The sequence below is a fragment of the Scomber scombrus genome, chromosome 14 (genome assembly GCF_963691925.1).
Source record: "Scomber scombrus chromosome 14, fScoSco1.1, whole genome shotgun sequence".
NCBI classification, from domain to species: Eukaryota; Metazoa; Chordata; class Actinopteri; order Scombriformes; family Scombridae; genus Scomber; species Scomber scombrus.
In genome coordinates, this window is record NC_084983.1 from 27,670,610 (window position 1) to 27,688,546 (window position 17,937).

At 35.4% G+C, this 17,937-nt stretch overlaps 1 protein-coding gene across 1 annotated transcript in view; it reads left to right on the top strand.

Annotated features, from left to right (window-relative positions):
- Window positions 1-1,677: 1,677 nt before the first annotated feature.
- The window catches only part of grk6 (G protein-coupled receptor kinase 6), a 70,244-nt gene continuing 53,984 nt past the window's right edge, over window positions 1,678-17,937 (top strand). Inside the window, exons 1-2 of the mRNA XM_062433295.1 lie at window positions 1,678-1,868; window positions 16,270-16,365. Coding sequence (XP_062289279.1) covers window positions 1,817-1,868; window positions 16,270-16,365 — 148 coding nt within the window. The 5' untranslated portion in view covers window positions 1,678-1,816. The remainder of the gene's footprint in view (window positions 1,869-16,269; window positions 16,366-17,937) is intronic.

Sequence of the window (17,937 nt, forward strand, 5' to 3'; positions counted from 1 at the left end):
GATTTTTTGGATTTGAAACATCAGTTCTGATACATTACGGACACCGAAAGCCTTTTTGGCTCCGAAGAGGAACTGGGTTTGGTTCACAGCATACTGATCATGGAAGTTAGGAATATTTTTATTGGTAGAACTTGGTCAATCATTTAGTCTTTAAAATGTTAAAAAAAATAGTATCATGCAACGTACAGTTTATAGCATGTTTAGCCACGACAGCATCACAGCTCTACAGAAAATAGGCTAACATTAGCATTTCTAGCATTCAGAAGTTAGCCGATGACAAGCTATGTTAGCCAAAACTTTGTAAGAACCAGGCGGGGAGTTCCGGTCCTCTGAAATGAGGCCAATGTGGAAGTAACTTAAAACTGCATTCTATCAAAAGGCCACCAGGGGGCGACCGTTTTGGTGTCAAAAGGACTTCCGTCTCTATACAAGTCAATGGAGAATTCACCAACTTCTCACTTGATTTCTAACCTCAGTAAACGTTTTCAAAATGTGTTTATGGTCTCAATCGCTAGTTTAAAGCCTTCTTCAATGCAGTATGATGTTCATTTGGGACATTTTGGCCTCCCTGATTTTATATTTGACGATAAAGCAGGGTATGCATTAGGGCGTGGCTACGTCGTGATTGACAGGTTGATTGGTTCACAGGTTCAGGAGGGCGCCTCATGCTCCTCCTGATGCCCATATAAGTAGAATCCCTGTTTTTATTTTACCCAGCATGCACCTGAAATTTTCAAGATGGCGCTGCTCAGATCCGATACTATTGGCCTCCGAGCAGCAGTCCACAAACCAATGGGTGTTTTTTTATATACAGTTTATGGCAAGAACTGATTTTGAATGCTACCATTGTATCTAGTTTTAAAAACAAGATACTGCTAAGCTAAATGGTTATTGGCTAAATTTGATAACCATTAACTTTGTTAAGAAATTTAACTATAAATACAACAATTATTTTGCATCAGCAACAGCTACAGTTAGCCATAATAGCCTAAACTTATAGAAACATGTTGTTTTTTGAATATTTAATGTAGTTTTAAATACTAAACCGATCATAATTATGTTATTCTACCACATAACATATAAGAAAGTTACCAATTTAACTAAAAAAATGTACAGAAAACTCCAGATATATTATATTTTGGGCTTTTTGTGAGCTCATTGGTTCATTTTCCATTGATATTTCCATTATAGGAATATATAATAAAGCCATTTTTGCTGCTAAGAAAAATGTGAATCTGTTATTCCCCCACATAGCATAGAAGAAAGTTATCAATTTAACTCTAAAATGTGCAGAAAAATACAGATATATTATATATTTTTTTTCTTTTTTAAGGCAGATGCTAGCTTTAAAAAAAGTCTGTATAATGTATTATTATCCTTTCTTTTCTTTCTTTCTTTCTTTAAAAATTTATCAAACAGCAATTTTAGCACAGAGTGGGACGTCTGTCTGTCTCCTCCTCCTCTCTGACAGCAGCTGGGCGGGGAGAGGAAGGAGGGAGGAGGAGGAAGAGGAGGAGAAACAGGAGGAGGAGGAGGGAGTATGATGAGGAGGAGGAGGAGGAGGAGGGAGGGAGGGTTTGCAGGCGAGGACTGTCACCGGCAGAAACAGGGGGACTTGTTTGGAAAAAAGCTGCCAAAACGAAGGGGGTTGATTTTTTTTTTTGGGTGGGAGAGGAGGTGTGGTGGTTGGACGGTGTTAAAGGAAAAAGGAAGGAGGAGGAGGAGGGGGGGTTAAACTGAGAGTCAAGCAAGCCGGGGGAGGGAGACCTGGAGTCGGTCTGCTGCTGCTGCTGTGACCCGGTGAGAAAGCATCAACATGGAGCTGGAGAACATTGTGGCAAACACGGTGCTGCTGAAAGCAAGAGAAGGTAAGGATGATGGAGGGATTGACAGCTCCTCTCTTTCTTTCTTTCTTTTTCTTTCTCTTTCTCTTTCCCCTTCTCCTGGTTACTGAGTGTTTTACCTGCAGGAGTGATGCAACTGGACATAAGTGATACATAATTTTGCTACTGCACTTCCTCTCTTGGTCGGCAAATCTTCTGATGATGCGACTCAATACTAAAACAGGATATTACCTAAAAAAAAAAAAAAAAAAAAACGCGCCCTCCTCTACTCGACTGTGCACCAAACTCCATTTATAACTTTAGCAATTTAAAGTTTTTTGACTTATCCTTTAACTTTGCATATATATTATAACCTGCTTTGAGATTTTATCCAACTCTTTAGAAAGCAAGCTTCAACTCGGCATTAAAATAGTTGTAAAAAAATGTCTAAATTATAATTAAATTGTTTGTCTTCCTTGTTAATGGTGCTGTCAATAACACTTTTAATACACTCCTAATATGGCTTAAAAGAAGACAGCTCTAATGCAAAAGTTAACATGTATATTAGTTTCATTTGTATTAACATAGAGTTTCATTTTGTTTCATACAAGTCGATTAAAGTGACTTTTTTTAATTTTTTTTTTTTTTTAAATGTAGTGAGTTTGAAATTTAAAGGCGCATAAAAAATTGGTTAGTTTTTAACCAGTAGAGTTTGGTTGTGGCTTTGATTGTGTACATTGCATTAAAAAAAAATAGGAAAAAGAAAAAGTGAAGTGAAGTAAAATGCGTGTACAGCAGCGACACATCGGGTTTCCCTTTGCTGATGTTGCAGCATCGTCGTTTGCGAAACAGGATGTTGAGGCAGAGCAACTGTGTGCAGCAGCTTGGGTGGTTTTTTTTGTTGTTTTTGTTGTTGTTGTTGTACTTTATTCATCTACTGAAGTGTTGATGACTTTTTTATTTAATGTGCAGTCTTGTTGTTTTATAGGCTACTAACAGACCTCTGCAGGGTTATATGTATATGTATCTAAAAATGCAAATGATCTGGATATTTGGAGGAATTGACTAGTTTTAGTTTAGTTTTAGTTTAGTTTTTAATGTATTAAGAGGAAAGCCTTTGATTTGTAGGAGTTGAAAAGGATTAAATAATGCATGACACACACATGGCTCCTAACATATCTGCAGGATTATATATCTAAAAATGCAAATGCACTGGATGAAATGTTAAATATCTACTAAACACTAGTATAGTCTGTAGTATGGCTGCTGTGCATATAATAGCACCCTCTTATTTAATGTGCAGTATTGTTGTTTTATAGGCTACTAACATACCTCTGCAGGGTTATATATATATATCTAAAAATGCAAATGCACTTATTAAATGTTATATATCTACTAAACACTAGTATAGTCTGTAGTATGGCTCCTGTGCATATAATACCATATTCTTCTTTTTTAAGATGGGCTTTTATTTAATGTGCAATCTTATTTTATAGGCTTCTAACATACCTCTGCAGGGTTATATGTATATATCTAAAAATGCAAATGCACTGGATCTGGATATTTGGAGGAATTGACTAGTTTTAGTTGAGTTTTTATTTAGTATTTCAGGTATTAAAAGGAAAGTCTTTGATTTCTTAGAAGCTGAAAAGGATGAAATCATGCATTACACCAAATATGGTTTTTTAAGTCACTGTTTCTTAAAGGCACAATATTGTGCAAAGCTTTTTATTTCGTGGGTTCAGGGTTAAATATCTAAAATGCAAATGCACTGGATGAAATGTTATATATCTACTAAACACTAGTATAGTCTGTACTATGGCTCCTGTGCATATAATACCACCCTCTTTCTTCTTTTTTAAGATGGCTTTTTATTTAATGTGCAGTCTTATTGTTTTATAGGCTACTAATATACCTGCAGGGTTATATATATGTATATATATATATATATATCTAAAGATGCAAATGCACTGGATCTGGATATTTAGAGGAATTGACTAGTTTTAGTTGAGTTTTTATTCAGTATTTCAGGTTATTAAGAGGAAAGTCTTTGATTTCTTAGAAGCTTAAAAGGATGAAAGAATGAATGACACTAAAATATGGTTTACTAAGTCATTGTTTATTATTTTATTCTTTACTGACGCTCGACCCCACAGCAGAGCTCAGTAATTATCACCACAATAAACTTTTAAATGGTCAGCGACAACGAAAACAAAGCTGACTTTATCTGTAGTTCTGATTCGTTTTAATTCATTTTGCATTGTTCATTGTAGTTTTTATTTAGTTTATTATCGTCTTGTTTTTTAAGGCTATTAATATACCTGCAGGGTTAAATATATCTAAACATGCAAATGCACTGGATCTGGATATTTTGAGGAATTGACTAGTTTTAGTTTAGTTTTAGTTTTGTTTTTAATGTATTAAGAGGAAAACTTTGATTTGTAGAAGTTGAAAATGATTAAATAATGGGGGTTAAACATCCAAAATTCAAATGCACTGGATGAAATGTTATATATCAACTAAACACTCCTACAGTCTGTACTATGGCTCCTGTGCTTTGACTTCTTTCAGTAGGAATTGTAAGCAGACATCATATTTGTGAACAATGGAAACGTCCCTTTTGTTATTGTTATTCTGAGCAGCAGACAACAGTTGTGGTGACTCAGTGCGAATGTAATCCTGATGCCATCTGCAGAGACAGACAGACCCACACACACACACACACACACACACACACACACACACACACACACACACACACACACACACACGAGTTAAGGAGTTGTCATGATCTCTCACTGTGAGATTATCTGCTCAATTTAGTTTTATCTGCTAGCCTCTGTGCTTGGCTTTGCTGTGCTTTGCTGTGTTGGTTACCTATCTCTGCCCAGCAGCCATGTCCCTGAGCAAGGCACTGTATCTTCCTTTCAAGAGGCAGACCTTGACCTCTGACCCCTGTCTGGAGCCCTGGACAAGATGTTCTTTTTATCGTCGGGCCACAAAAAAAATCCTGCATCAGCGGTATTATTATTATCCAGAAACCTTCGCAAAAGATTTGTGAGAGCTTGAAATTTTTTGCTAAATTACAACAACTTTTCTGCATGAAATGACCGAATCAACATACAGCTTGTAAAAATCATTGGCAAGGATTCAGGTGGAAGCAGTTTAGTTTTAGTTAGTTTAACAAGTGATTAAGTATTTTTTATTATGAGGAATTGACAAGTTTTAGTTGAATTTTTATGTAGTTTTAGTTTCTCAGGTATTAGAAGGAAAGTCTTGATTTGTAGAAGCTGTAAAGGATTAAATAATGCATGACACCAAATATGGTTTACCAAGTCATTGTTTATTATTTTATTCTTTAATGACGCTCAACCCCACATCAGATCTCAGTAATTATCAGCTGAAGCTAAATCAAAAGCAAAACTTTAAATGGTCAGCGACAATGAAAACAAAGCTGATTTTATCTGTAATTCTGTTTCGTTTTAATTCATTTTGCATCTGTCATCACAGTTTTTATTTCGCTTTCGTTTTTATTTTTATTTCGGTAACATTATTTTTTCACAGCTAGCTTTAGTCTTAGTTTTCGTTAGTTATAACAACCCTGGGTGGAAGATGGACAAATAGACAGATGGATAAATAGATAATACATCCACACTGAAGCCTAATGTAAAATCACATAGAAACACATCTCTAACTATCCAATGGAAAAAACTTAAATTACATTTACGAAAAATACCCAAAAGTTGTACTAATATGTATGTATATGTAATAAATCACCTGCAAACAAAAATGAAGCCATAAACTGAGCAAAAAGACCCTCAGATATTCAAAAATGAGGTTGATATATTGTTCAGACAGCATAGATGGACATACATCAAGCATAAAAATGTTTTTATGTAAAATTATATATGGATTTAATGGAATTATTGAGGTGAAAGTTTATTTAATAAAGGCTTATAAATGGGATTCAAGTACAGTATTTTCTATTTATATATAACATTGAGCCCATGTTTCTCATGTTCAGAAAATGAATTTAAAAAAAGGATAGCACTGAAATATAGTTTAAACTTTCTATTGAAGGAAAATATTACATATGACCCTTAATTGGTAGTTGATTAAGAAAAAAAGACATTAAAAAATCCTCGTCTTGTAATTTCCTGCAACATAAAACACTGCAAATTGTGTTTTAAAGCAAAGTTGCTGCAAAATTAAACATTTTTGGCGACGATAATCACAAAAAATTGACTAATTAGACCTAATTTAATATGGATATAGAGACACTTTGCTAATATGCAATGACATATAGGATGGTTTGCTGTTTACAATCAGTAATATACACACAGCTGTGGGGCTGAAAACATTTTGCAACAATAGGCCTGTGCAATATGACAATATATATCATGTGACCAGAGAAAAAGGTCTATTGTTTAGTATCCTGCTCTATCGTTTATGACGCTGTGACGCTAATCACGCTCTTAATGGCGGTGTGATTCATCATTTGGAGGTGGTGGCTGGTGCTCGAACTACTTTTTCATCAGAGTAGAAATGTGCTACATCAGGATAGATATAGTTATCAGGATATGAAATGACCCACATTTGGGTGAAACATTTTGCAGCAACACACCACAATGTTTAGGACATTTACAGCATTCAGATATAAATCAACTTGTTTTTTTAGTTTGGGTTCTTTCACCACATCCATACGTCTGTCATCTCTGGCAGCCGGCAGCACAGGTCCTCTTATACACGTTACCATGGAAACAGTAAGGTAACGTTAGTAAGTAGCATTAGCACGAAAACTATAAAGTAACGTTAGCATGAGATAACGTTATGTCAATATAACAATTATATTAGTATGGAAACTATAAAGTAACGTTAGCATGAAAACCATAAAGTAACGTTAGCATTAGAAATAATATGTCAGTATAACAATTACATAAGCATGAAAGTATTAAAGTTATGTTAGCATGTTAACAGTAAAGTAATGTTAGCATGGAAACAATAAGTAACAATAGCAAAAACTAAAATAACGTTAGCTTGATAACAATAAAATTACATTAGCGTGGAAGGAAAGTAGTGTTAGCATGAAAGCGATAAAGTTACGTTAATGTGTTACCTGTTGAGTGTTTCTTATCTGAAAATTGATCAGCACGTATTTTACACCCAAAACAAACATCAGTTTACACAGAAACACACTGAAACTAAAGGCAAATTGATCACCAAAGTATTGATCAAAGAGTCTCATTTTACAACCTGAAATAGAAAGATGAGCTGTGGTCTTTTAAAACAAGCGTCTTTCTGCTGTTTCAGTATAAAATCATCTATCCATCTTTCACAAAATCCAGAACTCCGACCAGATCTCCGAAGCTAATCGCTAGTTCTGTACCCTGAGCTAAACTGGAGGTTTCCTTCTCCAAATAATTAACCTGTTCTACGTTTTACTTTTATGATTTGTTCAGTTTAAGACACAAAAAAACAACTTTGCATGTCGATGCTCATATATGTTCTCAGTCGTTCTGGTTATTTTTCTTAACCTGTCTTCATATTTTCAGAAAAATGTAAAAAACAGGTTATGTCAATGCTGCCAGATAATGCCAATAAATAATCATGTAGGTTCACTGCTCGCCTGGTGAAAACACCCACCAGTAGGGCTGGGTATCGTTTAATAAATGACAATACCAGTAAGGCAAGGCAAGGCAGTTTTATTTATTTCAATTTATTACCAATCCAAGAACCCTTAAAGTGACACTGATACCAACTGAGTATTTCATTAGATACCCATTAACACAGTTAGGTCTCTGTCTTTTATCCGGTGTAACAGGCGTGTAGTGTAGACACACTTTAGAGCATTTTGGTGGCATCTTGGCTGCTGAACAGCTAAGTACGCTAACTCAAATTTACTGTGACTTCATTGTTGATTGGCTTTGAGTAAGTCAACACACAAATAGTCATATTTTCTAGCTCTGGGTGCAAAAAGTATCAATTGCAGGTATTGTTTGATACTACTTGGCATCGATTTTACTTTGGTATCGAGTACCTCTACCCACCAGAGAGCTTCAGAGGGTGAGGTCGCTCCGTTCGATTTAAAAGCTGCCTTCTTTACATGCTTCATTAAACCATATAACTATAACACTAATACAGTTGCTCATAACTTTTGCATTACCGCTGACCATTTCCCCCAATGGGTGCCATCCGCTTTACAAGTGATTTCTGACCATCTAAGGAAGCAATTAGTGCTTGTTAATTTCGGTGTGCCTTTAAAATCCAATTGCAGAGGCCTCAAAGATGAGTGGTCACAATCCCTTTTTAGTTTATTTCATCACATTTACTTTCCCCAGTTTACAGTTATTAAGAAAATTATTTTTGAAAGAAAGAAAAAAGGAGCCATGAAAGTTTTAGGGTGGAGTTTTCCTCTTTCCTAAGCTACATTAGGCAACTTCCCATATATATAAATGTCAGGGAGCGTAAGCAGCGAGACCTTAAATGACCAACAATCCTGTATTGTGACATTGTTGGTGCAGATTGGAGAATGGAGAGTGCAAAAATAATACATTATTATTGATATTATCTATAATCTATATCTTTTCAGTCATTTTTTAAAGCAAAAAAAATCAATAATTCCCCATTTCCAGCTTGTCATTTGTGAGGTTTTTTGGCTTTTGTTATGTGATAGTAATAGGGCTGGGTATCGGTTCTCAATACCTTTTTAAGGTTTTGACCGAAATAAATCGATACCAAGTATTATTGAAACTTCTGCTGTCAAACGACACCTGCAGTGATCCTTTTGGCACCCAGAGCCAGAAAATATGACTATTTGTATGGACTATCTAAGACTTTCAAAATGCATTTTTGTAAAAATCACATCATTTAGCTTTGGTGGAGTCGTGACATTCATGGTTTCATGATAGGTATTGAATGAAGTAGTTAATTGGTATCAGTATCACTTTAAGGGTACTTGGATTGGTACTGGTATCGTAACTTTTTAACTATATCCAACCCTAAATAGTACATCGAATGTTTGGATTTAAGGAAAATGGTGACAGATATTATTTCACTGTTTTCAGATATTTGACAGAACAAACTAATAACCGATTAATCAAGAAAATAACTGTCAGATTAATCAATAATGGAAAATAGTTACAGCTCCACATACCACTAGATTTTGAATTGATTTTAGTCTCCTGACAAAAAAAATGTATATTAGTTTTAAATAATTTCTACTTATTTATGAGTCTTAGTCAACAACAGTGCAGCCGTCAAATGAAAGTTGAACCTGGGTAACCTTAACTTTTGGTTTTTATCATAACCTCTCAACTGATTCTCTTTGTGTGAGATGACGTGTAACTACATGATCACACTTGCAGTGTATGTTTTCTTTTTTTGTTGTATAAAAGGTGTTTGGTTCAGACTTTACAGGGTTAACCCTGTAAAGTCTGAACCATCTAATAATGGCCAGAAAAATATAATTCTTTGAAACTGGAGTGTTTATTGGACTTTCTGACCAATAATTTAAAAAAATAATTCAATAACATTTTTGCATATATGAGTTTTGTTTTGTTTCATATTTAATACATCTGACATTTTTGGAATACATTTTTCATAACATGTTATTTTTTAAATAAATAAAACCATATTGAATACAACATTTTTAAGCCCTTAAATCTCCTGCATAGAGCTCATATCAGCCACAACATGAAATACAATAAACTGAACAGATGAACAGATAAATGAGCTTCTATACCTGCTGTATCTAATCTGATACACTTTCAACAGGAATTTACCATAAAATAAGATACTAAATATTTAGTAATTCAACATTGCATCAATCCTGTAACTATTCCTATTGAAGTATCAGTAACTATTTCAATGTTCTTCTTACTTTAACTTTTACTTTAACTAGTTTAAAAAATGTCCAGGCCTCTAAATTGTGTCTCACTGATTGACAACGTTGAAATAAAAGGCCCCCTGGTGGTTTATCTGTGTACTACATATATCTGATCGTATACGTCAGGTGGTGATGTAGAGCTCTCTAATGGCGCTTTTCCACTACACAGTTTCAGCACGACTCGCCTCGACTCGGCACGGTTCCTTTTCCATTACAAAAAAGTACCTACTCAACGTGGGCGGGGTCGTCATAGCACGGCTCCGCGAAACTGCCGTGACTTCGTCTTATACGCGACACAAAACACATAAACAATGGAGGACATGGAGGTGATGGTGTACTTGCTGCTGTATGAGGCTTTCTGTCTCACACAAAGCAAGAAAATTGAGCCGTATAGCTGTAACGCTGCTGCCGGTATTTAAAAATGCCGGGTTTGATTCTTGTGTGGGACGGCTCATGACTCTTCCAGCGACAACTACCAATCAGCGGCCAGCAGTCTGTTGACGTCACATTTTAGTGTCGGCTTGGCTCGCTTGGAACCTCACCAGAGCAGGTACTAAAAAAAGGACCAGGTAACAGGTACTATCCCTAGTGGAAACGCCAAAAAAACCGAGGCGAGGTGAGTCGTGCTGGAACTGTGTAGTGGAAAAGCGCCATAAATTGTGTCTCACTGATTGACAACGTTGAAATAAAAGGCCCCCTGGTGGTTTATCTGTGTACTACATGTATCTGATCATATACATCAGGTGGTGACGTAGAGCTCTCTAAAACTTATGTATCACATATGATTCACTTGGTGTTACAGGGTTAAGAAGAGCAGCATTGTAAAGTACGTGATGATCAAGGTAGATAAACCCTAATTGGTTTTGTCAGATTTTATCAGATTTTTGGTGAAGCGTGCGCCATCTTGCCATCATTCTATACTATTCGTTACTGCTAATACATCAAGAAGATCTCAAATGTTAAAGAGATCCTATGCAGCAACAAGTGACAGGATGATGCAAATATTTAAAAAAAACACTGTGTGGACTGTAGCATAAGTAGGACGAGTCAGTTAAACAGTAAAAATCAAAGCAAACATTAATCTAAAATTAGCCACCATAAGCAACCGGCTTTCAAAGCGCCTTGAGTGTATTGAACAGAGGATGCATTTGTTTTATTGCTTATGAAATAAAGCTTTCTTTGTAAGTGGAGGGAAGTGTTGTTTCCTTCACAAATTTACAGTCTCGGTATAAATGTTTTCTAATACAACACACACACACACACAACTGTCGGCAGCCTCGTGTTAAAAGACGCCTTTATGGTGTCCGACAACAACAACAACAACGATGACCAGCGAACAATTTAATAACGTGTCACATGGTGCAAGACGACTTTAATAATATCTCTCTCTCACAATTAGTGTTGTGACAGAGAAATTAAATTAGATTAATGGCCCATAACTGCGTGTATACTGGGTTATATTTAATAACCACAGCTTACATGAATGAGTGGCTAATGTTGTCTTCCTGTCACATGGGTGTTACAGTAATTTCCAGGTTTTCACCATGTAAATATTGTTCACCCAATATGTAATTACAAGCTAACAAGCCAGGCCATTGTTGATGTTAAATGCACATTTTATAGATATTGTGCCATACTGTTCATGCATTGTATTTTTATAACCCTCTCATACAGCAGTGTAACCATGTGAGATGTAAATTATAATTTATGCCGTCACATGACATGACCACAACTGACTCATAGGATATGTTGTATAACGTCGTGGTTTTATCTCCATTATAAAATAACATGTTAGAAATTGACCACATTGATAAAAAGTTTGGTTTCGTTGCTGTTAGAATGAAGCTCTGTTTGTTTCCACTTTAAAACATTTATATAATGAAACTGCCCTCTTTTAATTTAGAAATTTAGCTTGCTGTGATTTTTGATTTATGAGACCACTCAAGATCTTTATTAGAGTAGTAGTATTATCATAAAAATCGTTCTCTTCCCTGCAGGCGGAGATGAGTTTGTCTGGTTTATCTTTGAAGCTGCAGCGATCTGTATCTAATTGTTGTATGGTATTGTTGTATGTAGTCATTTTTATGGGGGGGAGGCCAAAAAATGGTCACACATGGTAGAAAAGTGATTATCTTTGGCTGTTAGACTGTCACCAAGAAGTCCAAGAATTGTTTTTACTACATTGTTATTGACAAAAATTCAATTAATTGAGATACTTTGTCTCTTAGCAACGCTTGTGCTCATTTCTGACTTTTTAAAGGTGCTTTTCAGGAGGACCAACCCCTAAAAACTCCCCCCCCCACAAAAACTCCACTTGGTTTTGATATTGATTGGTGGGGAAATCCACGCATGTGAAAGTGGGTTTTAGTGTAGATGAATAAAGCACCTGACTCTAATCTGACTTTAATCTGCAGTTTATTGGTTGATTTTGTCAATAAAATGTCAGAAAACAATGAAAAATCTGACTAAATGAAAAAGAAAAGACGCTGCAAACAACACATTTATTCTACATTTTTGCAATAAAAAAAAAAAAAAGTTTGCTCAGCTCTGCATTTTGCAACTGTGAAAAATGATTCGAACACACCCTGTTTGACAAAATACCCAGATTAGTGAACTACAACCACAACCACGTATCATCTGTGCTGCTCTCGGTTCTTACAACCGTTTACCAAAACAACCGCCAAGTCCTACATTTATGACGTATTTCCTGTCACGTCCTGGCCGAGGGCCCATCAGAGCACGTGAGCCTTTACACTACACAACATATGTGGTCGGGCTTATCCCAGACCACCTCTGCAAGTGGTTTCAGTGCTCGAAAAACAATGCGTCTCAAAGGTCGAGTACACTTATATTTACACCCAGTTGACTGATATTTGTAAATTACATGGAAATTACTATACTCTTACTATACTCTTACTCATTTTAGTGTAAGGGTCACATACTGCCCAATTTGATCTGAAGGGGGCTGAACCAGTAAAACCATTCCATAATAACCTATAGTACAAATAGCATATACAATATATAAAATGTAATATAACTTTACTATAATAAACCATCTATTTATAAACTGGATCAACAGCCTGAGATGACTTGAAAAATTTGTGCAATTCAACAATATCATGTCTCAGTTTTATCAGATTATTTTGCACAGAAGCTGCTGATTCACAACATTTTGCACAATGATTAGTGTATGAATATTTTAAATATGACCACAGTATGTATTCATTGTTTTTTCAGGTAATATTCAAGTAAGTTTGGGAAAAACCTCTGTAGAAGCAGAAAATTTGGAATAACTTTTCTGTAATTTAATACTTTAATAAGTTATCCAGTGGATCAGATTGGACCCCTTTTGCAGAGATTACGGCTAAAAGTTCGGGAAAAAATGACATCACTAGATTGTTTTCGTGAGTTTTTACGGATCGTGAGAAGCCGTTAAATTTTCACGGGGAGTTGTAGTTTTTTCGTGTTAAAATCACGAAGGTTTTAACTTCTGATAACAGCTGCTGTAGTGGAGACGAGTTGTCTTAGTTGTCTACGATTACTCGATTAATCAGTTAGTCGGTCGACAGAAAATTAATCGCTAACTATTTTGATAATCCATTAGTTGTTTTGAGTCATTTTTAAAGAGTTTCAACTTTCCAGCTTCTCAAATGTGATTATTTTCTGGTTTCTTTAGTCTTATATGACAGTAATCTGAATATTTTAGATTGCACCTTTAAGTGATCGACATTTTTCAGCACTTTCTTACATTTGATAGATTTTTATAGACTTTTTAAAATATATATTTAAATTTATTCTCTTTTATAAGGCAGTTATTTTATGATTTGTCTATTTTGCTGCCTTGTGAAGCACTTAAGTAAGTTGGATTTTGAAAAGTGCTCTATAAATAAAGTTAATTATTGTTATTGTTATTAATAAACAGCTGATTGATTAAGCTAATATACTGTAGAACAGATTAATGTTGTGAAGCCTTACATTGAGTTACAGACAGGAAGTGACTTCAGCGCTCTATAAAGCCCCATAAAGCTGAACAATTTTATATTATATTACTATAAAAACATAAATTACAGTCACTTAGAGTGCTGATACAGTAACTGGACTACTGACATTGATACTTAAAATGATTTTGAGTAGTTTAGCTGCTGTTAAAGAACTTTTTGAGGGTCTTAGATACCGCATCATGTCACACACTGTTGGTTACATTTCTTTCATTTTGGTGAAAACATCAGCATTGATAAGTTCTTTATGATAGAGCCACTCCTCTCCCGGTGATGTTTTTTCCCCCCATGACTTAAAGCTTAATAGTTCAGCTAATGAGGCTGCTTTCAGTCTTAATTAGGTATGTTTATCATTTGGTGGAGAATCTGTGTTTCAGTGTCTTCCTGCCTCACTGACAGGCCATATTCTCCTGCTGTTTGTCTTGATTTTCAGGCCCATTAATGTTCAGAGCGGACATCAGGGATCTCGTTTTCTCTGTAATCAATCAGCTTATCGGTAATTCTTGTGGCTGATATTATCATCAGTTTCCTGGTCCTAAACAAAAGGTCTTGTTTGCATTGTGTCTATGACAATAACTCACTTTTACTGAGCATGCCTCAGTAGCAGCAGCAGTGTCGTATTTGAATAACAAATCCCAAAGCGTGGCGTTGTGTTTCTCTTCGCCTCCAGGCTGCTGCTGCTGCTGCTGGTTCACCATGTTTGCACATTTTTACAACTGATATTAACTCCCAGCAAGATAGTTTCAGCATAATTACTTCTTACTTCTCTTCTTTTAAGCTATTGTTGAAACAGAATACATTTTAATGATTGAAAATAAGCATATAATAACAAAAAAGAGCTGTTTATTTTCAATTACAATTAATTGGTTTGGTCTATAAAAGAACATTTAACAAAGTAAATCAGTACTCAATAATATCATTAAATGTCTTGTTTGTCAAACTAACATCAGAAACCTTAAAAATATTCAGTTTCATAAAATATAAGACCAAGAAAATTCTCAAATTTGAGAACCTGGAGACATTAAATCTGCATTATCTTGAGAAATTCTTGATTATCAAAATATTTGATTCATTTTCTTTTAATCACCCAGCTGTTTGCAACTCTAATATATATATATATATATATATATATATATATATATATATATATATATATATATATATATATATATATATATATATATATGCCTTTTTGTCTGAGGTGCCCTGGGGTTTGCCTCTCAGGTTACATACAGGCTATTTGCATAGAAAGTGGGATTAAGAGTGGTGATGTCATCTCCCATTGTGGACGGCTAACCTCGAGCCTGACAGATATATCGGTCAGCCGATATTATCACATATATACGACATATCGGCATCAATGTTTATGTTGTCGGATAAGTGACAATACTTTAAAAAAGATACACAGGGTAGATTTGATCCCTTTACTTCATTCAAATTTAAATATGTATGTTTTTCATTCATAGTTCTAATTATTTAATTCCCTATGAAGTTTACTGTGAAGTTTACTGTGAAGTTTACTGTGAAGTTTACTGTTTTTAGTTCACTGATGAAGTTTATTGTTAAACTTTAAAATACCACACAGGCAAGACACGAGTAGATGATTTGATTAAAAGACTTAAAACAACAGATAACCATGTAGAGAAAACGTTATGGAAATCCAAAAGTTTTTGCAGTATTGTGTGATTTAAATTTTTTTTACACATACCTGCAACGTCTCTGGTTTGAGTCCATTAAAGAACCTTTGTTGCATGTCATACATAAATCTCTCTCTCTCTCTCCCCTTGTTTCCTGTCGACCTCACCGCATATACCAATGACTGTTTTCTAATAAAGTAATGTTATAAAAAACAAACCAAAGAAGCCCAACCGATATTATTGGTCGATATTGGCCAATCACAGAAACATTGGTATCTGTGAATATATAGTCCAATATGTGCCAATATTAAAGTTATACAAAGTTATATAGGCTGAATTTTATGTATATTTGATCCTTTTTCATAATTCAAGTTTAATATGTGCTTTTTGTTGTTCTGTGTTTTTTTTACTTGTTTATATTTTATTATAATTATTAAATTTCCAGTGTAGTTTACTGTTTAAGTACACCATAAAGTTCATTGTTTAACTGTAAAATATCATGACTTCCATTACATATGTTTGTCACAGGTGTTTGATAACCATATTTGAGGGATCATTGCAGAAAAATGTGTGTATATGAAACTGTATTTGCTCCCTAGTATCAGTATTGGCATCGGCCCCTAAAACCCAGTATAACAGTCGTGGCCCCAATTGTAAACCCACCTATTGACACGTTTTCTTCATGCACAAACAAAACAAGGCCACCACATAAACACACTCATGAACCTGAAAACCGGAAAGCAACGTACTTATTCTTCACAGCGTCTTGAGTCCATCGAGGTGTGAACAAACCACCACAACTGCTTTTTTTGTGGTTGTTTTTCTTCACCGAAGCAAACATGTTTCTTTGGTTTCTCAGGTCAAAAGCAGAATCCTCCTCACTTGTTTTCCCGCCCAGTTAAAAACCAAATGTGTTTGTGTTTCAGGGGGCGGTGGAAACAGAAAAGGAAAGAGTAAGAAATGGAAGCAAATGCTACAGTTCCCCCACGTGAGCATGTGTGAAGAGCTGCGACAAACCACAGGTGAGCTAAGCTGAGATGTGTGTGTCTAAAACTGATTTAAAATGTGTCGTAACCATGGTGACGTGATTGTTGTCTGATGTAAACACTCTTTCAGCCGGCGTGCGGCCATCATCAGACCTCTAATTTGTCAAGCTCACCATTTTAAGATCTGGAGGAAATCTAATTAGAAAGAGTTATAGTGCGGGACAATGGGATGTTTCTTAATCCTGTGACAGCTGTCACTGTGAGTTTGAAAAGGAACCTTTGGAAACAAAACCTCAACTATATTTTAGTCAGATAAGCTAATGGTTTAAATTTATGGGTTTAGGTTTTTCAGGTGATGCTTGACGCTTGTTTTTTCCCCCATTTACTACCATACAAAGTCCTAATGGAGTCAGACCTTCGGGCTACTTTGTGATTTATCTAAATTAAAAGAAATTAACTATTTTGAACATGCCATAAATTTAGACATCAAGTTTTCAAGTGCTCATTACATTGTTAAACCACCAAGCAGCTTTTGCACGGATGGAGACAGCATAGTTTTAAAGTGTAACCAAGATTAAATGAGAAGATTTGCTGATGTGTTCTCCTTTTTTAGAAAAAATCTGAAACCAAAAGGGAGAAATTCATATTGTACATTTTATTCTATTTAAAGATGGCGCCCCCTAGTTTTATATCGTTTTGATTAAAGGCTGTTCCATTATCCGCTTACATAGCTGGACTCTGCATTTCCATACAGTAAATCAAATCTTTGCATAAAGTGATAACATGTCGCTCTATCAATAGGCAGAGCAGATGGTCACACTGAGCCTGATTGCATCCTGTTACACAACACAGAGGCACAGACTCTCAACAATAACCCACATTAGCTTTCCTGCTAAAGTCTCCTTTTTTATTCTAACTTACAAACATGAACACACATCTTGTCCTGCACCTTTACTTATTGAAGGAAGCACCAAACAATATTCACCTGGGCAAAGTGGTTAGATAGCTAATTGGCTGCTCACTTCTAGCACATTAAACAGCATGTGAACATACCTCCAGATATCACTTTGGCTTGTTAGATGCTGGTTTGGTCATTGACATTATGTTTGATGTTGCAAAAATGGGACGATTAAATGTGATTTTAGTGATGACATGTTCATGTAACTTTTCATAGTGTTAGAAGTCAATGAGAGTGTGACAGTGTGACACAGCGTGGTGATAAAATGCCATAAATTGTTTCTGACATTGTCCTTATTTGCATTTTTCTCATACTTGCTGACTAATCTTATCCCGGTTTATGTGAGTGGCGGCTCAACTCCACTGGTAAAAACTGAGCTGTACAATATTATAGCAATAACGTGATTTTTATTTGAAGGATTTTTTTCATTTAAGTGGCAGCAGCTGTCTCTTTAGGGTCCAACATGGCCTCCGGACTTCAATGCATTGCTGCACAGGACGACTCAATGTGTACCTCTGTGTTGTCGCTCATCAAAAGCTCTTATTCAATTTTCTCATTATTTCATGCAAAAAACACTGTGTTTACTGGTGTTTGTGCGTACACAGCAGCATCTGTAATGTAAAGGGGTAACTCTGTAGTAAATTGATATT